The sequence below is a fragment of the Nematolebias whitei genome, chromosome 17, assembly GCF_014905685.2.
Source record: "Nematolebias whitei isolate Nwh7 chromosome 17, NemWhi1, whole genome shotgun sequence".
In the NCBI taxonomy this organism is placed as follows: Eukaryota; Metazoa; Chordata; class Actinopteri; order Cyprinodontiformes; family Rivulidae; genus Nematolebias; species Nematolebias whitei.
This window is the reverse complement of record NC_056514.1, coordinates 10,054,138-10,081,122: the sequence shown is the minus strand read 5'-3', so window position 1 is coordinate 10,081,122 and position 26,985 is coordinate 10,054,138. Positions and strand designations below refer to the sequence as shown.

At 43.9% G+C, this 26,985-nt stretch overlaps 1 protein-coding gene across 1 annotated transcript in view; it reads right to left on the bottom strand.

Annotated features, from left to right (window-relative positions):
• Positions 1-26,985, bottom strand: part of LOC119423384 (histone acetyltransferase p300) — a 212,564-nt gene that overhangs the window by 118,714 nt on the left and 66,865 nt on the right. Inside the window, exons 2-4 of the mRNA XM_037690769.1 lie at positions 24,958-25,634; positions 1,700-1,879; positions 425-755 (exon numbers count right to left, since the gene is read on the bottom strand). Coding sequence (XP_037546697.1) covers positions 425-755; positions 1,700-1,879; positions 24,958-25,634 — 1,188 coding nt within the window. The remainder of the gene's footprint in view (positions 1-424; positions 756-1,699; positions 1,880-24,957; positions 25,635-26,985) is intronic.

The window sequence follows — 26,985 nt, the reverse complement described above, 5'->3', positions numbered from 1 at the left end:
AGGATGCAGAGGACAGAGTGAGGACAGAGGATGCAGAGAACAGAGTGAGGACAGAGGATGCAGAGAACAGAGTGAGGACAGAGTGAGATGGAGGAGGACGACTCGTTGTAGCAACTCGTGAAGAGGGAACAGTTGAAAGAAAAAGAAGATTGTTCTATTTTAATCCACAATACGAAACATTTGAATAAGGTAAAAGTGTTTTAGATCATAAAACATACTGTAGCATTCAGGGAAAAAAAGAACTTAGAAAAACTAAAACCGATTTCACAGGGCCCTACTGTTCTGTTCTACCTGAAGATGTTTAGCCCTTTAGTGCTAAAAAACATTTAACTTGACTCAAGTTCAAATACTGTTCCAGAACTAAAACTAAACTACCTGAGCCTTCTTCACAGGTGAGAGGCATGCAGGGTTCTCCTCCACTCACCTTGGCAGGACTTGCCCGCCTGGCAGTGAGTCATGTGGTTGAGGACATTCTTCATTGTTCGACAGTGGGGCAGGTTGCACTGCCGGACTTCTCCGTTGGCCTGCTCTCGCCGCTGGCACTTGTGTGCATGAAGTAGGAGCACCAGTTGCTGCTGGATAAGCTTGCGTTTCTCCGGGTCTGCTGTTGGTGGAGCTCCAGTTGCAGCAGATGCAGCAGAGGTTTGAGGACTGTATCCCACCAGAGCTGCCTGAGCGCTGGGCACAATATCCTGTGCTGAACCCACAGGTGCTCCTGCAGGACCACCCACACTTGTCTGAGACTGCTGAGTACCCTGGAAGCACAGTATTCAGGGCAGTTGTAAAGAGATCAAAATGGATGTTTTACGTTTAACATGAAAAAAACAAAAGCAGGAGAACAGAAGAAACAAGAGGTATGTTGATGTGACCTGTCACTGGAGAATTAATAGTGAATGTTTGTAGTTTGTGAGATGAGTGTTTTTCTGGACTGGAATTGAACAGGGAATGCAAATAAACCTTAATGTTTTTGGTGCAAAATGTTCAAGTGGAGCCTCTATAGTGACCTTTATTTAGATGGACAGATGGAGGGTATTTCCAAGGTCCCTCTCTGCTCTGCGACAGGGGACAATAAGGAAAAAGAGGAATTCTAAGCTTTTTTTTGTAAGAATAAGTAGTAAGTTCTGAAACTATACCAGTGTTTCCCCTACCATTATACAAGCAGGGCGCCCCGCCAACAGAACCAAGCGTCCCATCTTCCGAACTCAACCCCCCACCCCAAACCACCTGTCGGCACTGACGTAACGCTAAACTAGCAGCTCGCAATGCAGGTGTGCTAGCTAAAAAGCTAAAGGCAGCCTCTTCCCTCATGCTGAATCCTCACGCTGAACGCACCCCCACCACTCGAAAACTGTCAGTACAAACAGCGCACGGCTCAGATGTGCGTCTGTCTCTCCTCCCCTTGACCCCCCCCCCCCCCCAAAAAAAAACCTTTCGGTTCAGACAGCGCGCGGCTGAGATGTCTCGTTGTCTCTCTCCTCTCACAAACCCTGCTCTAAAACTGTTGGTTTAAACAGAGCGATGCGCAGCTTTGGACGCGTCTCCGTCCGTCTTCCCCGCCCCTCCCGCCCGACAAAAATCATGGACGAGATGAGGGCCCCGCCATAGCAAGTTATCAAGGGGAAACACTGTATAATTTAATCCGATAGCTCAGAACAAAGCAAACAATAAAACCAAACGTATTTTGAACTGACTGCCTCACCATGGCACTCATTCCCTGCACTGGCTGGTTCTTCTTGTCCACACTGAATTGGGCCAGGTTGTTGGCCATGGGACCTTTGTTCTGGAGTTGAGATCCCAGGCCAGCAGCTCCCAGAGCTTGATTACCCTGACCTCCATATGAACTCCCATAGGGGCGCCCTGGGTTCCCCATCAATCCAGGCTGGAAGACACAAAATATACATTTTAATAACAACAAACAACAACAATGATTGGTTCTAGAATTGCACCGCTCATGGTGGCTGCATGTTGGAGCAACTCTGTGATTTTCATTCTGAGATTTTGCTTTTGGAAACTTTAATTCCTCTTTTTCTGGATGTAAAGCACATTTTTTGGATGATTGTTTCCTCTGGTATCAGAAATTGTGCAGCTGGAAGGATTTTTACTGAAACTTTTTTAGTTTTGGACATTTGTTATGATGCGTAACCATGGCAACAAGGCAGTTTTCTACAGCCAACAGCAGCTGATTAACATATCAAAAGCTCAAATAATATCTCAACTACAGCCCCAAATCTCAGATGAGTTGAAAAGGATGTTCTATTTCATATAGGCTTCGCCCTTTAAGAGCTGTCGCTTAGTGGGTTTATCCCGTCATGCAAAGCATCACACTGAAAAATTTAATCCACGCCCACCTGTTGTGTGGGCCCCACCCGGTCCGTATAAGTTATGTTAAGAGCAAGTAATCGGCTCCCATTTTTCTTCAGCAAGCTAATAGCACTGTCAGAAGAACGAAGAAGGGAAGTTGTCCAGCTTGACCGGCACAACCTTTGTTGAGTCTGCGTGGTGTCTCGCCACGCCAACCTCCTGCCGTCCCGGTGAGTTCTCCTCCCCGAGGAGAGCAGCCTTGTTCAAGGTAAGCACCGAGGAATATTTCTCAGTGGCGGGTCGCTGCACTCTGGACGACGCCATCAACCCCTTTTTTTATTTTATCGCCGACTCTCGGAGCAAATCGGATGGTTCCTCCGGGACAGGCGACGTCAGCAGCAGCCCCTGCTGCTCACTCCCTCCTGGAGAGCGTAGTGTCGGAACGAGGGGGGCTGAGCATATGCTCACCCCCCCCCCTTTGGGCCTTTGTTTCATTGGCGACCACACCGCTCCCAGCCGTCAGTGCCCTACTCTCGGAGTTGCCCGATATAATCCAGGATGACATGAAGGGACTTTTTTCCGTCCCTCTCCTTCCCCCGCCCAGATCAGATGATCTAGCGGGAAGGTTTTTTGGCTCCACCCCGGCTCACCGTCCTGATCCCATCTGGCCTCGTTTCCCAGCAGTGACGTCCTACTGGAACGAGGCTGCAGCCTGACCTGGTGGACTGAGAGCGCCGGTTTCCACATCCGCACCCATCACCAGAGCGGAGGGGTTTTACCGAGCGGAAATTCCCTCGGTGCCCCCCCGGAGCCAAGCATGGTGGAGGCTCTCGGAGCAAAGATGTCCAGGTTGGACCAATGTCCTGCACCTCCGCGAAGGCATGACCAGACGGTGACGTCGCTCTCCAACTAAGCTCACCAGTATGCGTTCCAGGCGGCCGCAGCGAACAATAACATTGCGCCGCTGACGTACAGCATCTCAGAGGCCGGAGGAACAGACCTGCCTCAGGAGACGAAGAGCTCCCTCTGCAGGGCGTTTGACGTCACCCTCAACCCGTGTGCCTCGTCTGCTGTCTGACATGCTCGAGAAATTGAAAAAGCCGGAGGAGGTGTTTGAGACTGTGCGCCATCTGATCAAGCCGCATGCCTCAACCCGGCCCCCCGGCCCACTGGAAGGATTGTCATGGACAAAGGCAGCAACAGAGATGTTTCACAGCTGAAGCAGCGTCCTCCCGGTCCGCTCCGCCGCCAGCCCAGCCCGTCAGAGAACAGCCCTTCTCGTCCCGGCAACCAGCGGTTCAGTGTTTCCCCAGAGATCGCCAACAGGCGGCACCCTGGGACAACAAACCGCAGGGCTCACGGGAGAGAAGATTCAGGAATAACTCCTTGCGGTAGATGTGTGTGCAAATGATGACATGAGTTTTGAAATAAAACACGAACATCATTCAAAAGATTAAAGCGTCTGATTCAACCTGTCAGTTCAAATGACATCACAGCGGCGTCTCCTCACACATCCTCCACACAAAATGAGCCGGGGTCCTCAAAACAGTTTTTTTTTTTTCAAAATCACCGCAGCTCAAGGAACACACAGAACGCTCGTGACACGGCAGCCAAAAATGAATGTTTTCAGCCGACCGAGTCCAGTGGGAAACCTCGCTCTCAGCCTGAGGTGCGCGCTGCTTCATCTCACCGCAGCGGCGTCAAACGCGCGCTCCCGCGGCGCCGGCAGTTTTCAGCCAAATGGCGTTGCGTTAATGAGGGCGCGCACACCTCTCCTCAGCACACGCCGGCTCACATCAGCATGAATGAGAGCCCGCAGCCTGAGCGCAGCACAGAAGTACAGCGTACCCGCGGCAGCCCTAAACCTACACGGTTCTACTGCTCAGTGCGCGCACACCTTCACTCAGCGCACGCCGGCTCACATCAGCATGAATGTGAGCCCGCAGCCTGAGTGCGGCACAGAAGCACAGCGCACCCGCGGCAGCCCTAAACCTACACGGTTCTACTGCTCAGGGCGCGCGCACCTTCACTCAGCGCACGCCGGATCACATCAGCATGAATGTGAGCCCGCAGCCTGAGTGCGGCACACATGACGGCGGTGATTGGCGTCCGTAAATAACATGATGCAGCATAAACGCGTGCCCGCTTCCCGAACGTTACGCGGAGTGGCAGCGAGCATGCGCTCTTGACAGATGGATGAACCGTTTTTATCAGCGGGGGATTCACGCTACAATTACAGCTCAAACCCCCAATTGGAGGAGTTTTAGAGATGGTTCTGTCATCCCAGACCAGATTTCATCCCTACACACAGAAGTTCAGGAAATTTCTGGTAAAAGATGTAATTTCCAGGGTTCCCGACGGAGAAGAAAACACAAGGTTTTACTCACGTTACTTCCTGGTCCCAAAACTGACCGGAGGGATGAGACACATTTTTGGTCTTGTCAATTTTCAACACAGTTTCACATGTTGACAACCAGACAGCTGTTAAGACAACATTCAGTGAAACGATTGATCTATCGCCATTGATCTGAAAGATGCCTACTTCCACATCCCGATCATCCCAAAGCACAGAAAGTTCCTGCGCTTCTCCTTTCAAGGGATTCAGTATATCGGTACAACAGGCTGCCGTTCGGATATTCCCTCGCGCCTCGTACGTTCTCAAAGTGTGTGGAGACGGCTTTGCAACGGTTACACAGAGCAGGGATGAAAATTTTGTTTTACCTAGACGATTTGTTGCTGCTGACTCGTTTCAGACGGGAAGCAACAGCGCAGACCCAGGTGCTGACGTCACACCTGTTAAATCTGCGCTTCGCCATAAATTGGGAGAAAAGCACGATTTCTCCCGACCCAGACAATCGTTTATCTGGGAGTGGAGCTAAACTCGATCACCATGAGGGCTCGTTTATCACAGACGAGAATTGAAACTTTAAAAGACCAGCTCTGCCACGTGAGGCCCGGTAGAGGGGTAACAGCCATTTCCGTCATGAAGCTGTTAGGAATGATGTCGTCAACTCACACATTGGTTCCGCTGGGCTTACTCCACATGCGACGCCTCCAGAGATGTTTTGCTCGTCTGCGTGTGGATCCGGTAATGCAGAAGAGACGGATGATCGGTGTACCTCCCTCCGTGAGAACAGACCTCCGACACTGGGGAAAACCCCTGTTTCTGTCAGAGGGAGTCCCTGTCAGCAGACCTACGTCACACGTATCAGTCTTCACAGACCTGTCAGGTTTGGGGGGAACATGCCTACCAACAGCTCATAGAAACGTTCTGGAATGTCACATGGTTCTGAATATGATTCAACACGTTGCTCCTGTGCTGCAGAATCAACACGTTTTGATTCACACAGACAACAAGGTTACTGCTGCTTACATAAACCGGCAGGGGGGTGTGCGCTCAGCCCAAATGTTACATATTGCGAGACAGTTGCTGTATTGGGCACACCAAAATCTGCTCTCCATCAGAGCAGTGTACATCCCCGGTGTTCTGAACAAGGGGCAGATGTGATGTCCAGGGGCGTCTGAGTCACGGGGAGTGGACCCTCCACCTCGGTCTGATGGCCCAGACGTGGCAGAAATTTGGCAAGCGGCCGTGGATCTGTTTGCGACACGAGAAAACGCTCAGTGTCAACTATGGTTTTCAATGAGCCCGCGAGACGAACCACCGCTGGGGGTGGACGCGTTTGCTCACAGCCCATGGCCCAAAACGCTTCTTTACGCGTATTTTTACAAAAACTTGTTTTTCTCCAGATTAAAAGTAAAGTTTTCAGCAGTTTTTAAAATGATAATCATAGTCAGATAAGCTTAGACTCATCGGGTGAAGTGATATCATGCAGGGATCACTGAATGCTCAACAGGTGACTGAATCAACTATTGACTGACACTCAAAACAACTCGTTTTCTCCCTGGTCTGTGAACACACCCCAGTAAACTTCACTTCTTGCTATGGCTGGAAATTTTATTGAGCAACTCTCTTAGCAACCTCTTGCGATAATCTCTTGATATCTCAAGAGGTTTCCATTGTGCCATTAAAAATGGCTAGATCTCAAATGTGTAGATTTTTTACAAGGCCCCTCAAACGCATCAAAGCTCACTCCCAGTCCCATCCCAAAAAACTCCAGTAGATACACTCCCCTCTGAATAGTTCTCCAGTGGGTTCCTCTTGTTTCAGAAGTGAGGAAAATTTAAGTTAGCGAGAGTTTAAAAATAGTAATAGGGATGCATCGATCCACTTTTTCCACTTCAGATACAGATACCTGAGGTTTGGTATTGGCCAATACCGATTCTATAACGATCTGATACAGAAAAACAGTGCTGAATTCCGTTCAACAAACTCAGCGTGCTCTTTAGGGTGAAATCTCTGGAGATGCTTGATTAAGTTGATAGTGTTATAACTGGAAGTTTTAGTGACACCCCCTGGAACCATCACTGTGCACATGCTGTTGAATGTTTTGGCTGAGGTAGTGTGAAATAGTTCCAGATGGCTGATCCTTTTGCTCGCTCCATTTTAAAAACAATCAGTGAGGCGAGTTCGCTAGCGCGTGACGTCACTCAGAGCACAAAGCATAGAATTCGAGTGAATAGATCTGCCCAGTCATGGATCGATCACATTGTCACCAATACCCAATCCAGAAGTTTTTAGATATTGGGACAGATACAGATGTTGGTATCGGATCGGTGCATGCAATGTTACACATTGTGAGAAAGCTGCATTGTTGGGCACACCAAAATCTGCTTTCCATCAGAGCAGTGTACATCCCCGGTGTTCTGAACAAAGGGGCAGATGTGATGTCCAGGGGTGGTCCGCGTCACGGGGACTGGACCCCCCATCCAGAGCTGATTGCTCAGACGTGGCAGAAATTTGGCAAATTGGCCGTGGACCTGTTTGCAACACGAGAACTTTAAGTGTCAACTTTAGTTCTCACTGAGCCCGCAGGACGAACCACCGCTAGGGGTGGACGCGTTTGCTCACAGCCCGCGGCCCAAATTGCTTCTTTACGCACTTCCCCCACTCCCTCTGATATCATGGTTTCTGAACAGAGTTCAGGAGGAGGGACTGACAGCTCTCCTGGTGGCTCACGAGTGCGTGAACGCACCATGGTTCCCAGTTCTACAACACGTGTTATTGCGGCGCCCGTGGAAAATGTCGTGGAGGGAGGATGCTCTCCTCCAGGGGGGAGTAGCGATCAGTAGTTACCCAGAAATAGGCCAGCACCTTTGGGTCTGGCCGCTGAGTAGATCCGCTTAGAGAGGATGGGTCTCTAACAAGATGTAGAGCGCAGAATCCAGGATTCACGTGCTACATATACCACAGCGCTGTACACATCAAAGTGGACAGCTTTTCTGCGCTGCTGTACGGAGAAAGGTGTAGAGGCCACATCATGTCCACTAGGTGGCGTGCTGTCCTTTCTGCAGCAGCTAATGGACAGAAATCTGGCATTCAGCACGATTAAAACATACGCTGCAGCCATCTCTTCCTGTCACAAAGGTTTGGGGGACAGAACAGCTTTTAATCATCCGCTGATTAAGCGTTTTGTAAAAGGTGTACAGAGACGCAGGCCTGTTTTCATGCCCACTTGCTCCACAGTAGGATTTAATACTGGTCATGCAAGCCCTGATCAAAGCTCCATTCGAGCCACTAGATCAGGTTCCGATTAAAATCTTGTCTTTTAAAACAGCCCTGCTGTTGGCTTTACCATACCATACCATACCAATTTATTTATAGAGCACTTAAAACAGCAACAAGGCCAACCAAAGTGCTGTACAAAAGAAAACAAACATGCACAGCCGACAGGAAAACATAAAATAGAAATACAGATACAAATAGCAGCAGAAGCTAACTAAAATGGCCAACAGAGTAGAGAACAGACCGGACCAAAACAAATCACACCGTGTTAAACGCAAGCGAATAGAAGTGGGTCTTCAAGCGAGACTTAAAGACTGAGAGTGTGGGAGCCTGCCGGACACTCAGTGGCAACTCATTCCACAGTCGTGGACCTGCAACAGAGAAAGCCCTGTCACCTCTGAGCTTACGACGGGTTTCTGGGACTGAGAGAAGCATCTGGTCTGCTGACCTCAGAGAGCGCGGTGGGACATAGGCCGGCTGAAGAAGATCAGTGAGATAGGATGGGGCGGAACTGTTTAGTGATTTAAAAACATACATGAGAATTTTGAATTGGATCCGAAGGTGAATAGGTAGCCAGTGCAGGGAGGCCAAAACTGGCATGATGTGCTCTCTATAGCCTGTACCAGTTAAAAATCGGGCTGCAGCATTTTGGACCAGTTGTAGACGAGCAATGGAGGACTGACTGATTCCAAACAGAAGTGAATTGCAGTAATCAAGCCTAGATGTTATGAAGGCGTGGATCACTGTCTCAAGGTTCTTTTTGGAGAGTATAGCCTTCAGCTTAGACAGCCGTCTCAGCTAAAAAAAAGCAGGATTTGACCATCATGTTTACGTGACTGTTGAGTTTTAAGGACGGGTCCATTATCACCCCCAGATTAGTGACCTTTTGCTTCTCTAGCGGGGCTAGAGAGAAAAGGTCAATGTCATGGTTCATGAGTGAGCCACTGGGATGGAACAGCATGACTTCAGACTTCTTCTCATTGAAGCTTAAGAAGTTTAAAGCCATCCAGTCCCAGATGTCAGCCAGGCAGTCAAGAAGAGGCTGAATAGAGCGTGTGCCTCTGTGCCTTAGGGGGAAGTAAATTTGGCAATCATCGGCGTAGAAATGAAAGGGTATGTTGTGTTTGCAGAAGATAGCACCTACTGGCAGCAGGTATAAAGAAAAGAGAAGGGGACCGAGGATGGACCCCTGCGGTACCCCCCACTGGAGCGCTGTCGATGCCAAACTAAAATCTTTGATATTGACACAGAAGGTTCTGTCAGAGAGATAGGACCCCAACCATTTAAGGGCTGACCCTGTGATGCCCACCCACTGCTCCAGTCTAGAAATGAGGATCTTGTGGTCGATGGTGTCAAAAGCAGATGTAAGGTCCAATAGGACAAGCAGCACAGAATCACCTGCGTCTGTGGATATGAAAATGTCATTAAAAACCTTCAGTAGAGCAGTTTCAGTGCTATGGAGAGATTTGAAGCCAGATTGGAATAACTCTAGGATAGTGTGATCCCCCAAAAACTGTTTCAACTGAGACTCCACAATTTTTTCCAGTAGTTTAGAGGTGAATGGGAGTCTGGAGACAAGCCGGAAGTTGGATATGACTGAGGGGTCAAGGTTAGGTTTTTTCAGGAGGGGCTGGACAGCAGCATGTTTAAAAGTCTTTGGCACCACACCTGAGGATAAACTGCTATTCAGAATAGCGAGGATAAAAGGACCCAGGGTAGGAAAAACTTCCTTTGGTAGTCGAGGGGGGAACCAGATGGCTTCATGCTGCACATTACCTGCTCCAGAGAGGACAGAGAGATGGGCTCAAAGTGGTCAAACACAGCCACGCACTGAGATGGGATGGACAGATCATGAGCTGGCGGAGAAATGAGTGCCCGGGTGTTTGCCACTTTTTCTAAAAAGAAATGGAGGAAGTTTTCACACAGCTCAGTTGAGGCTTCCAGAGGTGAAGGCTCACTGAGGTGTAGAACTGAGTTCAGGGTGGAGAAAAGAACTCGGGGGTTGTGGGAGTTGGAGACAATTAAATCAGAGAAGAATTTACATTTGGCAGCTTTAACGGTTTTCTGATAGTGACGCCAACTCTCCCTTAACATTTGAAAAGAAACCTGCAGCCTGTCCTTCCTCCACCTTCGTTCAGCTCTGCGACACTGCTGCCTAACGGCTCGCGTGACGTCATTCAGCCAAGGCTCTGATCTAAGTTTCGTTTTTCTGGTCTTAAGGGGAGCAACACGGTCCAGAACATCTAAACAGGCAGAGTTGAACTGAGAGGTTAGCTCCTCAGTGGTAAGAGACACCGGGAGCTGTTCGATCCTCTCAGAGTTAAAACCTTCATTAAAATGAGCAGCAGTGAAACGGTTAATGGAACGCGTACGTGCAGGAACGCACGTCTTAGCAGTATGACAGGGGGGGGTGAAGTCAAACAATACAGGCATGTGATCTGAAAAAACATTGTCACAGATTTTCAAATTAGAAACAGAGACATCGCGTGTTAAAACGAGGTTCAGCGTGTGACCGTGTTCATGGGTGGGGCCGCTCACCTGCTGAGCCAAGCCAAAAGAGTCCAATAAATCTAGAAAGTCCTTCACTAAGGGCTTCTCCTGACAACACACATGCAAATTAAAGTCACCAATAAACAAAAAGTGAGTGTATCTCTGTGTGATATCAGCCAAAAAGTCAGAGAATTCATTTATGAAGTCCTTAGAACGAGGTGGGCGATAGACGAGCGCGCACAGAACCGTAGGACAGTGTCCGAGTTCAAAGGCGCTTAGCTCAAAGCTGGCGCGGGACACCGGGATGGACAACTATTTACAGGCCAAGTTTGCTTTAAAAACTGTTAATAACCCCCCCCCCCCCCCCCGCGCCGACCTGATGGCCGCAGGGCATTGAAACACAGACAGTCCGGTAGTAGTTCCACTAAGGCGCTGGACTCACCATCAGAAATCCAAGATTCCGTGACGAACAGAAAATCCAACTCCTGATCATTAAAAAAGTCATTGAGGATAAACGTCTTGTTGGAAACAGACCTTGCGTTGATTAAACACATCCTGATATTGTCCAACACAGGCACAGCCGTGGATGGAGACGCGCGCGCCAGCGGGCGCAGGTTATGAAGAACGGCTCCTCCTGGTCTGCTGGTACGGCGCACAGATAAACAACTCCAGGTGTTCACATGGACTGAGCGCGCGGGCAGCTGGCTAGCAGCCGGGCCCCGGGAGTACCACGGGTCAGAGAGGAGATGATCAGATCCAGAGAGAGTTTTGATAGGATAATCCACACTTTGCCTCAGTTTCACCAAAATCCCTGCACGCTTCCCACGACGTCTGCAACGTTTCCTCTATGGAGAAAGGCCAGGGTCACGCAGAAGGAAAGCAGGAATCTCAGATAGGACCGGTGGAGGGGAGTGCTGGCCGCTGTTCAAAAACTCAGCGGGAATTTCAGCAAATGTATGCTTTAGCATCCGTTAAGAGGGTGAGTGATTTATCTGCCCTCTCTGTCGCTCGATCATGTCTCAGAACTTAGGCTGATGGCAGCTCAGCTGATCTGAGGCCTAATCCAGCTTTTATGCCTAAAACATCACAAGCTTTTTTAAATCAAGCGCGATATCGTTGGAGGGATATAATTCCCTCCCCCCAACAATCAGAAGAAGAAGCATCTTTCCATCTTCTCTGCCCTGTATGTGCATTGACGTGTTACGTAACACGCATGGCGGCATTGCGTCAGACTCGACATTTGTTTGTGTACTATAGAGACGCATCTGCAGGTCACCCGTTATCCACCCAGCGCCTGTCACGCTGGCTGTGTGAGGCCATTTCTGAAGCCTACAGTGCATCAGATTTAGAGCCTTCTGACAACCTCAGGGCGCATTAGACCAAAGGCATCGCATCTTCGACTGCTTTGCATAATGGTATGTCAATGCAGGATATTTGCACTGCGACCACGTGGTCAACATCCTGTTCATTTATTCGCTTTTATTTATGTGATGTGACGGCTTGTTCGATGACACATTCTGTCCTTATTGCCTTAACAGAATGAATATTGTTTCATGGAACCTCGTTTAAACTCACATCTGACTACTTTCATTTACAGTGTGAGATGTTGTCATCAGTCACAGGTTATGACTGTTATTCTTGTTCTGTGGTTATTAATCAGTTCATGACTACTGTCATCAATCAATTAATTTGATTAATATTCAGTTCATTTATTATTAATCTGTTCATATTGAAGAGCCGTGGATCTGCTCTGTTCACGGCCTTTTTCAGCCTCTCCTCATTTCTGTTGAAAACCTTTCCGGGACCTTCATGCACTCAGAACGCGTAAATTATGCAATGCGCGTCTGTGCATGGTGCGTAGCCCTTTAAGCGCCGGGGTTCATTGGCTCCTAAATGGCTGAAGAAAAAGCTATTTGGGAACCGATTACCCACTCTTAACATAATTTATACGGACCAGGTGGGGCCCACAAAAGAGGTGGGCGTGGACAAATTTTTTCAGTGCAATGCTTTGCATGACGGGATAAAACCCACTAAGCGACAGCTCTTAAAGTGCTACGCCTGTAGTGGTTTCAAGGTCAGCTTTCTGACCCTCCACTACTAATTATTTAAATATACCGGTTCTCTCTTTTTCGAGTTAAATCAAGGCCATGTGATGAGGTACTGTGAGTGCAGTGTTTAAATCAGTGACATGAGACGTTAATTTCCTTTGACCCATCAGAATAAATGTGGTCATTTATTTAACAGAATCAAAATTTAACGTCAAAACATGTACACGTGATTAGCTGATCTGGTTCTGATTAATAAAACTTGGCACGCTTTACTAATAAGACAACAAGACATTTCTGAAGGCATCTAGATTACTGGCAAAATAGAAGAGTTTAAAGGAAGGAATGAAGAGAAAAGATGGGTAAAGGGGGGTGTCTGTTCGGACCAGGATGGCACGCTTCTTCCAACACCAGCTCAAACCTCCGGTACACTTAGCACGTCACGACTCGTTACCTTTGCAGGAGATAACTCAGCTCCGGTGTCGGGTCCATTTCAACGCTACCTTCAAGCGCCTCCGGTAAGAGCGGCTGTCCATCGTCAGAAGTCGTGTTGTTTACTCCGTTCAACAAACACGCTCAGCTCCCGAGTGGATTCACAGCAAGCTGTGAGTCCGTCAGAGTTTCCACTCAGATGTAGAAGACTCCATAGTCCCAAGAAAGACTCAGGAAACTGGAAGACTAGACTGGCTAGACCCAACTGGCTAGACCCCAACTCGACTCAGAAGACCAAGTAGTTCAAGGAAGTGTGGACTTTTAACGAGTTCTTACTTCCGGTCACTCAGGACTTCCTGATTGGTTGAAACAACTAACAGGGGGTGGTTCTAGTGATGTCAGAGGGTTATTACAAGTCAAGAGGACAGCAGGAATGTTTAGGAACGTTTAGTACAGACAGAGAAATGTTTTGAAGAAGTGAGAAACTTTGCAGGTGCCAGATCCTCTTATTTACTGTCTGCTAGGTTTAAAAACAATACAGCCCGTTCTAACAACTTGTTTTCTGACTGTCTCTGACTTTTGACCGACATCACTACTTCTCCTTTAAACAGAAAATCAAAATGCATAATTACTTTGTAAATAGACATTTAACTTGATTTCTAATTTAAATGAGGTCTAAAAATCATTAATACTGTTTCACAGTTGATTTAAAATGAGTGGTTCACTCCAACATTTAGAAATGGTATGAACTAAACACACTTTTGATTATCAAGATATTGTAAGACAGTAATGATGATATAAAAGAAGAGTGTTCTTTCAATTGATTACTTCAGGATACAATTAGAAAGTCTCTGGATGAGCTAATTTGTATTTCTGGATTCAAATCAATGAAATAACAGTTCCTGTCCCATGAAGGTCTTCAGAGGCAGGTTTTGGTCGGAAGCCTAGTTTACTACACGCCTATACTCGGAGAATCTGGGGTTACAGTACGTAACCAACAGTTTAAGTTTATTATTAATACGCTAGACCCAATGTACATTATTCCTTCGTGTAGCTTTTTTTGCGATAAGCAGCACCACAAACTTCATCATGAAAACAAATGGGAGAAGCTCTGATGCAACTGCAGCTCAAAGGTAACTGTTATTTCTCATATTATACTAAAACTTATAGACAAGTTGTACAACAAACTTAATGTGTCTTTTTAATAGGTTGAAGAGGACAGATGAGACATCGCCTGGAGCCAGTTCTAAATGATACAATTTATGGTTTGTAAATTACAGTTCAGAAGCGTTTTTATGCAGACTTGCACAGGTTTTGAAATTTTGTTAAAGATTTACCAAATATGAATCGATATGGTTAAGACTGAAGTCTGTATATTTCATGTTAGGTTAAGTTTTGAAAACAAATGTACGTTAGTGCAATATGGTTTAAAAAAAACTGTAAAGTCTGTATTTTATTTTGAGTTAAAGGTTAATATACTATGGTAAATGGACTGTACTTATATAGCACCTTTCTATCTAATCAAGATACTCAAAGCGCTTTACACTACAATCTGTGCCTCATTTACCCATTCATACAGCACTCTACTAGATCTCTACAAAGCTAATTGAACAAATCATTCTAAAGAGACTAATCAGAGCTTTATCAAATTCATCCAGGTGTCCCCTGCCTCTCACAAAGTGATGGCTGGACATGGGCACCAGTGAACCCGTGATCCGTAAAGGAAGAAGTGGGTAAAGATGATGGATGGATGAATTATTTGTTCCTATATTATTTTTTTAAATCCAGGCAACTAGGCTAACCTAATACTGGTAATTTAAGTTACAGAATGTTTTGCACACCTACAGTATAGTTCTTCCTATTTTTTTTATAAATATAAAATGATGCAAAAAGATTTGATACAGTAAAGAACCTAAAACTATTGTTTTAAATAAATGTTCTATATTTGTTTACACTGTTGTTTAATCTTTTCAGCTTGTCAGTTACATAACTGAAACAAAATTTATGACCATTTCAATAGAAAAATAGTTTCTGAATCGAATCATGACACGAAAAATTGGAATCGAATCAAATCGCCAGACACAAAAATTCGCACCCCTAGTGGTTACGCCCACAGACGGGGTTCACATGGTTCTAAGGCGAGCCTTAATATGCGGCGCCTGACCGTGCATAGAATCAAGTTAAGAGGGTAAAGTTGCTCCGTGTTTAACTGGAAGAAAAGAGGACCGCAGCCGCCTCCTCTCAGCATTGAAGTCAGTCTGTGAGTGTTGGAGCCTGAACGGCCTGATTGAACATCTTCTCGACCGAATTCTGCTTCACACCGAGAACAGAGCTGTGCCTGGGACTTGAGCTGGTAAGTTTACGTTTGTTTACGTTATTGCAGTTTAATACATGAGTTATACTAGGATCCATGTAACGCTAACTTTAAGATATTAGTGTGTAGCTTTATTTTATGGCTTTCTGTGTAGCTAGCTAAACTCGGAAGCTAACTAAATGATGCAGAAAAACTGGTCCATGCATTTGTCACGTCTAGACTGGACTATTGCAATGGTTTATTATCTGGATGTCCAAATACTTCTTTAAAACATCTTCAGTTGATCCAAAAATGCTGCTGCCAGAGTCTTAACCGGAGTTAGTAGGAGAGATCATATTTCTCAATTGGCTACAACTGGTCCAGAACTCAGCTGCCCGTGTCATCACTCAAACCTCCTCCTATAACCACATCACTCCAGTCCTGCAGCAGCTCCACTGGCTCCCGGTTAAATCACGCATAGTCTTCAAAATTCTTCTTCTCACTTTCAAAGCTATCCACAACCTTTCCCCTCCGTACCTATCTGACCTCTTACACATTTCCATCCCCTCTCGCTCTTTCAGATCCTCCTCTTCACTACACTACCATGTACCCTCTGCCCGCCTCTCCACCATGGGGAGCAGGGCCTTCACCTGCTCTGCTCCTCATCTCTGGAACTCTCTACCCCCTAACTTAAGAAACACCACCTCTCTTTCTATATTCAAGACTGCTCTGAAAACACATCTCTTTAGACTCGCTTATCCTTAACTTTGCTGTATGTATTTTATATTCTTTACGCATTTTATATTCTGTATGTATTTTATATTCTTTATGTATTTTATATTCTTTATGTAATTTATTCCTGTTGATCTTTGTTCTTACTGTAAAGTGTCCTTGGGTGTCATGAAAGGCGCTTTTTAAATAAAATTATTATTATTATTATTCTCCAGTTTTAGCTTCTCCCCATTGGCTCCCTGTCAAATCCAGAATAGAATTCAAAAACTTAATTCTAACCAACAAAGCTCTCAACAACCTGGCTCCATCTTAAAAACCGGATTCCAAAAAAGTTGGGACACTAAACAAATTGTGAATAAAAACTGAATGCAATGATGTGGAGATGGCAAATGTCAATATTTTATTCGTAATATAACATAGATGACAGATCTAAAGTTTAATCTGAGTAAATGTAACATTTTAAAGGAAAAATATGTTGATTCCAAATTTCACAGTGTCAACAAATCCCCCAAAAGTTGGGAAAAGAAGCAATAAGTGGCTGGAAAAAGGAAATTGATCATATAACGAACAGATGGAAGACCAATTAACACTAATTAGGTCAATTGACAACATGATTGGGTATAAAAAGAGCTTCTCAGAGTGTCAGTGTCTCTCAGAAGCCAAGATGGTAAGAGGATCAGCAATTCCACCATTGTTGCGCAGAAAGATAGTGCAGCAATACCAGAATGGTGTTACCCAGCGTAAAATAGCAAAGACTTTTAAGTTATCATCATCAACCGTGCAGAACATCATCAAAAGATTCAGAGAATCTGGAACAATCGCTGTGCGTAAGGGTCAAGGCCGTAAAACTCTACAGGATGCTCGTGATCTCCGGGCCCTTAAACATCACTGCACCTCAAACAGGAATGCCACTGTCAAGGAAATAACAGAATGGGCTCAGGAATACTTCCAGAAAGCATTGTCAGTGAACACAATCCACCGTGCCATCCGCCATTGCCAGCTGAAACTCTACAGTGCAAAGAGGAAGCCATTTCTAAGCAAGCTCGACAAGCTCAGACGTTTGCACTGGGCCAGGGGTCATTTAAAATGGAGTGTGGCAAAATGGAAGACTGTTCTGTGGTCAGATGAGTCACGATTTGAAGTTCTTTATGGAACACTGGGACGACATGTCATCCGGACCAGAGAGGACAAGGATAGCCCAAGTTGTTATCAATGCTCCGTTCAGAAGCCTGCATCACCGATGGTATGGGGTTGCATGAGCGCTTGTGGCATGGGCAGCTTGCATGTCTGGAAAGGCACCATTAATGCAGAGAACTATGTTCAGGTTCTAGAACAACATATGCTCCCATCTAGACGTCATCTCTTTCAGGGAAGACCCTGCATTTTTCAACATGATAATGCCAGACCACATTCTGCAGCAATCACAACATCATGGATACGTAGGAGAAGGATCCGGGTACTGAAATGGCCAACCTGCAGTCCAGATCTTTCACCTATAGAGAACATTTGGCGCATTATAAAGAGGAAGGTGCGACAAAGAAGGCCCAAGACGATTGAACAGTTAGAGGCCTGTATTAGACATCAATGGGAGAGCATTCTTATTTCTAAACTTGAGAAACTGGTCTCCTCTGTCCCCAGACGTCTGTTGAGTGATGTAAGAAGAAGGGGGGATGCCACACAGTGGTACAAATGGACTTGTCCCAACTTTTTTGGGATTTGTTGATGCCATGAAATTTGGAAACAACAGATTTTTCCCTTAAAATTATACATTCTCTCAGTTTAAACTTTTGATCTGTGATTTGTGTTCTATTCTGAATAAAATATTAGATGTTGGCACCTCCACATCATTGCATTCAGTTTTTATTCACAATTTGTTTAGTGTCCCAACTTTTTTGGAAGCCGGTTTGTACATTACAGATCTTATTGTTCCATATTTTCCTAACAGAGCACTTCGCTCTCAGACTGCAGGTTTACTTGTGGTTCCTAGAATTTACAAAAACAGAATGGGAGGCAGATCTTTCAGTTATCAGGCTCCTCTCTTGTGGAACCAACTTCCAATCTCTGTCCGTGAGGCTGACACATTATCCAGTTTTAAAACTAGGCTTAAGACTTTCCTTTTTGCTAAATCCTATAGTTAGGGTCGGCTTGGGTTCCTGAGCTGTCCTTTAGTTATGGTGCTATAGGCTTAGACTGCTGGAGGACAAACTGACCACAATTTTCACTCTGCTACTGTCTTTACTTACCCTGCTCAACCTGTTTTGTATTTGTAATTATTTTTTCTATCCTTAACATGTGTGTTTTTTTTTGTCTTTCAGATACCTGGACCTATACCTGGACCTACCATTCTTTGTTTGTTTGTCTCTCCTTCCTGTCCTCTCAACCAGCCAGTCAAAGCAGATGGCCACTTGTCCTAAGCCTAGTTGTGCTGGAGGTTTCTTCCTTTTAAAAGGGAGTTTTTCTTTTCCACTATTGCCACTGTGCTTGCTCAGGATGGGAAACTGTAACGAAGCCAAGATTCAACTTGTCTGCTGGATTCCTTAGATAGAGAACCTTACTAATTGACTTTTATGTATGTGAATGTTTCTGTAAAGTGCCCTGAGACAACTTTGTTGTGATTTGGCGCTATATAAATAAACTGAATTGAATTGAAACTAAAGATTGACAGTAACAGATAAAGCTTAGCTTGTAAAAATGTGCTCATCCATCGGGTCAGCAGGTTAAACAGTTCACTAATGTTCACTGTTTATGTTCTCCTCACAGGAGGTTCTGACCCAGATGTGAGGACAGAGACAGACAAAAGAAAAGCGAGGTGGGGGCCACAGGACTAGGGCTGCAACAACGAATCGATAAAATCGATGATTAAAAGCGTTGGCAACGAATTTCGTTATCGATTGGTTGTGTCGCGCGATTATGCATCTTTCACGGCGCTGCGGAGCCGTTTCGTTTTGTTCATGGGCAGTTCATTGTCAATGCTGACTGACTGAATAAAGTTTGAAAAAAAAAAAAAAACTGCAGCGCGAGTTGAACAGAGCGAGGGGGGAGCAGAGCAGTGGCGGTGTTTTTAAAGGAAATTTAAGTAAATTTTACAAATGACAAACGCAGCGAAAACTGTTTGACCCAAGTCCTCCAAAGAGTGGGAGAACTTTAAGATAAAAAATGAGAAGCATGTCGCTTTGAAAATCGCCGACACAACACGAGAGAACCACGGAGATGAAACGTAAACATGTCGGAGTCACGAGCTGCAGCTGATGCATGTTTCACTCCCAACTCGTGTTGCAGGTGAGTCTCTACAATTTAACACATTGTTCTGTTTCAAGAGAGAAAACGTAACGTCAGTCTGTCTGTAGATGAAGCTGCTGCTTGTTTGCTTGTTTATCTGATTAATGACGGTGATAGAGAACGTGTGTTACTTTTTATTTAATTTAATTGATACAAGCAGTGTTTAAATGTGATTTATAAATAAATCTAACACAAAGATAATAATTTAATGATTAAGCTTCAACTTTTAATTTGTTGGCAAAGTCTGAAGACACTGCAGGTATGGCAGGATGAATTGAATTTAAACAGTAATTAAAGTAATTTATTGCATCTACTCAAATGTGTGTAATTAAGTATTTTATATATATATATATATATATATATATATATATATATATATATGTGTGTGTGTGTGTGTGTGTGTGTTTAATTGCTCTTTTAGCTACTTTTGCCTGAACCTAACGCTGTAAGTGAAACAAGACATTTCTTGAGTTGCTGTAAATTATGCTATAGTACATATTTACTCTCTCATTCCAGAAAACAACAACAAACAACAACATCCTGCATGATGGACAGACATCATGGAAACCACAGCAGCAGCTGTCTTCACTGAAACATCCTGAACATGATCGTCACTGACACAAGGCCTCTGTCGATGGTTGAAGACGAAAGCTTCACTACAATGATCCACACTTTTAATCCAGGTTACAATAATCCACACTTTTAATCCAGGTTACAATAATCCACACTTTTAATCAAGGTAACAATAATCCACACTTTTAATCCAGGTTACACTCTTCCCTCAATGACACATTTTACAAAGTAGCTACATATTGTGCAGGTATAAAGACACATTTGTATATATTTTTGTGTACATTTATTTTTTAAGCTATTTGACTAACTTATTTTTTATTATTCAATATTTTACTAACAGAATAGTAAAATAGCAACCTTTTATTTTTTATTATTCAATATTTTACTAACAGAATAGTAAAATAGCAACCTGTGTTTTGTGTGAATTGCTATGTCAGTCAAATGTTCAATTTTGGAATAAAGGGGTGGAAATTAAAACGTTGTGGGTTTTTTTGCCGATTCATCGATTAATCGAAAAAATAATCGGCCGATGGATCGATTATTGTAATAATCGTTAGTTGCAGCCCTACTTGTATGTTACATTTATGCTCAACAGATCTTAAGCTTCAATTTATTAAGTTATTTTGGGAAAGTTCACCTGCACTTTAGTTTTTGTGGTGGATTTTGGTGATCTATACTTTGTGTTGACTTTTTCAATCTAAATAACAGAAGGATCGTTTTATTTTTATATTTGAGACTGAATACTTTGATTAAAAAAAAGAAATTTCAGTAAAATTAACCCTTGTTCGTTTTGTTTTTTAGTTTTTATATAATACTGCAAAGATACTGGAGTTGATGATGCCATCATACACCTGCTTCAGCAAACTCACTGTCATCTAGAAAAGGCAGACAGCACTGTCTGTGAGAGTCATATTCTTTGATTTCTCCAGTGCATTTAACACAATCCAGCCTGATCTGCTATGTCAGAAACTCCAGAAGACTCAGGTGGAGGCCTCAACAATCACTTGGATCAAAGACTACCTGACAAACAGACCACAGTTTGTCAGACTGAAGGGTTGTGCGTCTAACCAGGTGGTCAGTAGCTCAGGAGCACCACAGGGCACTGTACTCTCATCATTCCTTTTCACTCTGTACCCCTCAGATTTCCAGTACAAAACAGACTCCTGTCATCTGCAGAAATATTCAGATGAGACTGCAGTGTTCAGGTGTATCAGAGATGGACAAGAAGTTGAGTACAGGGAACTTGTGGACCGCTTTGTGGCATGGTGTGGAAACAATCATCTGATCTTGAATGTGAACAAAACAAAGGAGATGATTGTAGATTTCAGGAGAAGCAGGAACAGGTCCAACCCTATTTCCATCATGGGAGAAGAAGTGGAGGTGGGGGAGAAGTATAAATACCTTGGGGTTCACCTGGACAACAGACTGGATTGGAAATACAATTCAATTCAATTCAATTCAAAAATACTTTATTAATCCCAGAGGGAAATTATTTGTTGTTGTAACAAGAGTGAAGCAGTCTACAAGAAGGGACAGAGCAAACTGTACTTCTTGAGGAAGCTGAAGCCCTTCAATGTTTGCAGCAAGATGCTGCATATCTTCTATAAGTCTGTTGAATTTTGGACTGTTAAAACATTTTTTAAAGAAAAAAGAGAAAAAGCGGTAAGTGAAGAGCACCAGAGTTGAGACTTTTGTCATCCAGTGTCTTCAGTAAAAAGTAGGGGTGTAATGGTACACGTGGGTGTATTGAACCGTTTCGGTACGGCATGTTTGGTTCGGTCCCCGTGTGTACCGTTTTGGTTATTTTTTCACTCATCAAATTTTATTAACGAGAGATTATGCGTCGCGGAACTAAAGTTCCTAAGCGTGTTTCAGCACGGCACTATTATCTTACAGCACACGTAGCATTAGCAGCCTAGCATGTCGTTGCGGTCTCCTGTTTGGGAACAATATGGCTTTCTTGTTAAAAGACAAGTGTAAATCCAAAGCTGTGTGTCGACGTTGTTTCACAGAGATTGGATCTGCAGCAGCAACACATCTAACTTGTTAATGCACTTGAAACGACATCATCCGAACGTGAATGTCTCTTCTAGCAGCTTGGTGCAAAGACCGATAACAGCAGCATTTAAACAACCTTTATCAGGTAATTCAGATCGGTCCAAAGCAATAACACAAGATGTAGGAGATTTGAAAGCTCTGGATCTACATCCGAATGTTGTTGATGCACTGACTTTAAAGTTATTGAGCCCCGCTACGACATCACGTCGACACTTCAGCCAAAAAGTTGTAGCATCACTTTATGAAAAGATAAAACTGATCATCAACAAGCCCTGGACCAGATTAAAGTCCTGCCCTGACGATGATAAACGAGAGATTCAGCCACCTCTTAACAGAAATGATGGCCGTTCAAGAAGAGGTATTGATATTTTATTTATTATTATTATCTAATTAACTTTTTTAATTTAAAATTATAATCTTATTAACTTTTTTTTTTTTTTTTTTACCTTCGTTTTTATTTCCAGTCTGGGACAGAGATAACAGCTGTGAGTCTTCTTCCTCTTCAGGGAAATCAGAAATCACCTCCAGGTAAGAAGTCTGTGATGACTGAACTCTAAACTTTTCCAGTGACCTGTCCCACCTGTGGGAGCAAGTCCAAGAGGTTGTGAGTAATGAGGCCAAATATAGACACACTGCAAAATTAGCAAAGCTCTACCTCTTTATTCCTGCTACTGTTGTTAGTGAGCAGTTTTCTCTACCGCTGGAGCTATTCCCTGCAACTAGATCTGTGATTTTGGCAGAAAATCTGGACAAGTTGGTCTTTTTGTCCAAAAACTTAAAACTTAATTAGTTAGATTGTAAACAGTCTGTTGCTGCTTACTGTTCTGATTCTGACTGTTATTGTATTTATTAAGATTTTCATTATTGTTAGTATAGTTTATTTATTGTAAAGAGTGCCACTTATTTAAAATATCATCCAAATGGGTCACTTTTTATTTTTATACAAAGTGTATTGTTTACTTGGCAAATTTTCAAAATAAACATTTTGCAAGTCTTCATTTTGGCCTTTTATTGTACCGAAAATTAACCAAACCAAGCCTTCCCTGAAACTGAACTGAACCGAAATGTGATTTTAGCGTACCGTTACTAGGGCTTTAACAGAGTACTCGAGTAATCTACACATCAATTCCTAGGACATCTATCAAGGTTTTTAATTTTATGTCAAGTGTTCGTGGTGACATCATTACGCCACCGTTACGTCATCGCGTCACGTGATCCGCACCGGGCGCGAGTTACAAAATGGATTCCTCCAAGCAGACGGATGGAGCAGAGCAGACCCAGTCTTGACAAACAGGTAGAAATGCATCAATAGTCTGGAAATATTTCACTAAAGATGAATCTTCTGGTTCAACTACTGTAAGGAATAAGAAAATAAATAAACTTCCTGACTGTTTGGAGCTCATTGCGAACCGGTGTTACACCATATTTTGTGACCGTAGGGGGCGGTGTTGCATGCAATGTTGCAGGTCACAGAATATGGTGTAACACCGGTTCCAATCGACAGAACCAGAACCAGCTTCCTCTGACCTTGTTTCACAAACAAAAAGCAAAAAACAATCTCTAAACCTATAAAAAAAAAATCTATAAACATATTAATCTCTAAAACTAAACCTAATGCGCACCACAGCTGGCGGTGGTGTGGGGTGGTCGACCCCCCCATTGTTTTCAGTTTCGTTTTTGACGTGCTGCACGTTTCTTCACGTTTGCAGCCTAATAATAAAAACTAATAGTTTAGTTTTTCCTGTGACTTTTTTGCAGTATGATAAATGGTAGGAGCATAATATATACTCCCAATTTTTTGTTGGGTCTTTTTTTTTGTAAATAATGACCTTTTTTGCGGTTTTATTTATTTATTTATTTTTGTATCTTTAGATCCTACGATATCATCAAGTACTCGAGTTCCACTCGAATTTTATTATGTTAATGTCGAGTTTAAAAATTATGTAGTCGTTCAACCCCTAACCGTTACACCTCTAGTAGAAAGAGAAACACAAAGAAAAAATAAAGCCGATAAATGAAAATTATCAACCTCATTTTACTTTATCATGCGATTAATTCATTTATTGTTTATCACAACAGGCCTACTCATATTACTTAATTATAAAAACTAAAGCTGCAGACGCAGCCTCCTCCCTCACAGCGAGCGACACTCTGGCTGTGCACTCTCTCTGACCAGAGTTTGGTCACTCGTGCAAGTTGCATGTCTGTATGATGATGACAGTGTTCAGAACAAAGCAACATGTAATAATACAAAGTTAGACTTTAGATCCAAAAGACCAAGGGGAGGTCGGGCATGCGGTGTAGGAGGAGGGTGTGGGGTTGATTGTGCATCAGTTCTGGCATCTCCCCCGGCTGCAGTGAACTGATCACGTGTGAATATGTAGGTTTCATAAATAAATACGTCATCACCTTCAGTTAAGGTAGAGAGGTGTCCTCCCTGGAAAATAGTACAGGCAACACTGCCTAATGCTCTCACTTGCTATGTATCAGACAGTAGGACCCGCCCTGCTCTGCTCTGCTCTGCTCTGATTGGGCAAAACGGTAACTGTGGTTTTCTTTATTGGTTGATAACAGTGTCAGTTTAATATCTGTATCATCATTAGGTTGGATGACTAAATGATTTTTTGCCCTCCTCATTTTTACAAATGACAGAAATCCATTGCGACAGCAGCCGACTTTAATCTCCAAGGCCCGGACACATTTTAAGACCTTTAAGTAATGCATTTAAAACCAACTTAGACATTTAAGACATTTTAAGTATACGGGACACCTGTATACCATACCAACCCAGGCATTGCATCAGATCCACAAATTAGTTCGTTATGAAAAGTGGTTTAGAATTCATCTTTTGCTAAAAATTTCCTTGAAATCTGTCCTGGGTTTTAAAATAAAAATAATCAGTTAAAAAAAAAAAGTGGAAAGCAAAAATTGGTTCATTTGTTGCCATGAAAATATATTCAGATTTAGCATACAAATGAAACTATGGCACCGCTCTGTATTATGTGAAACTGTATAGGCTGCCCTCAGAAGTTGTATGTGGGATTGGACTGATCCTGGTGACACTGCTACGTTTACTTGGGACTGAATTGATGCCACATTTTGCAGTTTGACACATCAATAGTTCCTACCTTGTTCATGGCTCCGTGTTGTTGGCCTCTTGCCCCAACTTGCCCACCAGCTCCTTGCTGCTGTAGAGTGTCAGCCAACAGGTTGCTGCCTCCAGCCATCCCCTGATTACTGAAACCCATCCTGGGAGAGCCATTCATCACCTGGTTTCCAATCATCCCAGGCTGCTGTTGTCCATTATTGACTTTCTGCTGCACACCAATCATCGCCCTGTTACTCATTATTCCACTCTGTTGTTGCTGCATCATGTTTGCCTGCTGCTGGAGGGAGAGGTGCTGCTGCTGTCCCTGGCTAATCATTTGATGAGGGCCTTGACCTGAGGATGCCTTCATGTTTGCCAAATGTTGCCCTATGGCTGCAGGGCCTCCGGGGTTGCCCATGGGTCCCTGATGCCCTTGTTGACTTGAGGACGTTGGCCCTGTTCGCAAAAGTTCAGACAGCTGCTTATGCTTTGCCACAGCATCTTGACCTCCGCCAATACTCCCAGGACCAAGCCCAAAACCTATTCCTCCAGCTGCTCCATTACCACCCCCAGCACCCAGTCCTGTGGTGGGTCCTCCTCCCAAACTAGTGTGCAGCTGCAACTGGTTGAGGTCCCCGCCATTGACCAGGCCTGGTTCATTAGAGATGATCAGCTCATCTGGGAGGTCTTGTTCCAAGTCAAACAGTGAACCAAAATCTGAAATGAAGAAATGCAAAGTTTAGAAGAAATAATCATTTGAACTGGAAGCCAAAACTTGAACAGTGCAAGGAAGAAAACACTCAAAGCATTGTAAAGCTGGTTTAACCCAAATATTTGTTCAGCACCATTGAGGAAAAATGTAAAAGAACGATGGGGCAATTAAGTGGTATAGAGCCAATTGTTGCGGGGATGTTCTTAGAGCATGGAAATTGTGAAAAAACATATTTTGGATGTGGTCAAAAAAGCATCAGAACCGCTTCTTTGCCAAGTATATTTGCACATACATGGAATTTGCTTTGGGGTTCCAGCGTTACACAAAATCTTTAAATTAAATTAAGTTCACATACTCAAAAATATATATGTACAGTGAGGAAAATAAGTATTTGAACACCCTGCGACTTTGCAAATTCTCCCACTTAGAAATCATGGAGGGGTCTGAAATTTTAATCTTAGGTGCATGTCCACTGTGAGAGACATCATCTAAAAAAAAAAAATCCTGAAATCCCAATGTATGATGTTTTAAATAATTTATTTGTGCGTTACTGCTGCAAATAAGTATTTGAACACCTGCCAATCAGCAAAAATTCTGGCCCTCAAAGACCTGTTAGTCCTTCTCTAAAAAGTCCACCTCCACTCAACTTATTATTCTAAATTAGAAGCACCTGTTTGAGGTCGTTAGCTGCAGAAAGACATCTGTCCACCCCACACAATCAGTAAGACTCCAACTACTAACATGGCTAAGACCAAAGAGCTGTCCAAAGACACCAGAGACAAAATTGTAGACCTCCACAAGGCTGGAAAAGTCTACGGGGCAATTGCCGAGCAGCTTGGTGAAAAAAGATCAACTGTTGGAGCAATTCTAAAAAAGTTAAATCTGGTCTCTGGACATTCAAAAAAACAAAGCAAATCAACAAAAAAAATGTAGAAACGTTTCGTCTCTCATCCGAGAGACTTCCTCAGTCTGAGGAGCTGTATTCAGCTCAGTCTCTTAAATAGCACCGTCTCAGAGTGGATCAACCAGTTTTGCTGCTGACAACCAAAACCAGCTGATCATATACTCAAGAAGGACCATCAGCCTAACAATGGATCAATAGCACACTGATGGCTGTTTACTGCTCACAGAGGGCTGAGTGATACTAGCAATCACAGCATTGTAAGAGGGGGACAGTTGAGGTCAGTTGAGGTCAGTTGTGGTCAGTCTTACATTGGGGAAACTAAACAGCCACTGGCCAAAAGGATGGCCCAGCACAGAAGATCAACATCATCAGGCCAGGACTCTGCGGTCTACACTCATCTCCAGGCCAGCGGTCACTCTTTCAGGGATGAAGATGTGCACATCCTGGATAGA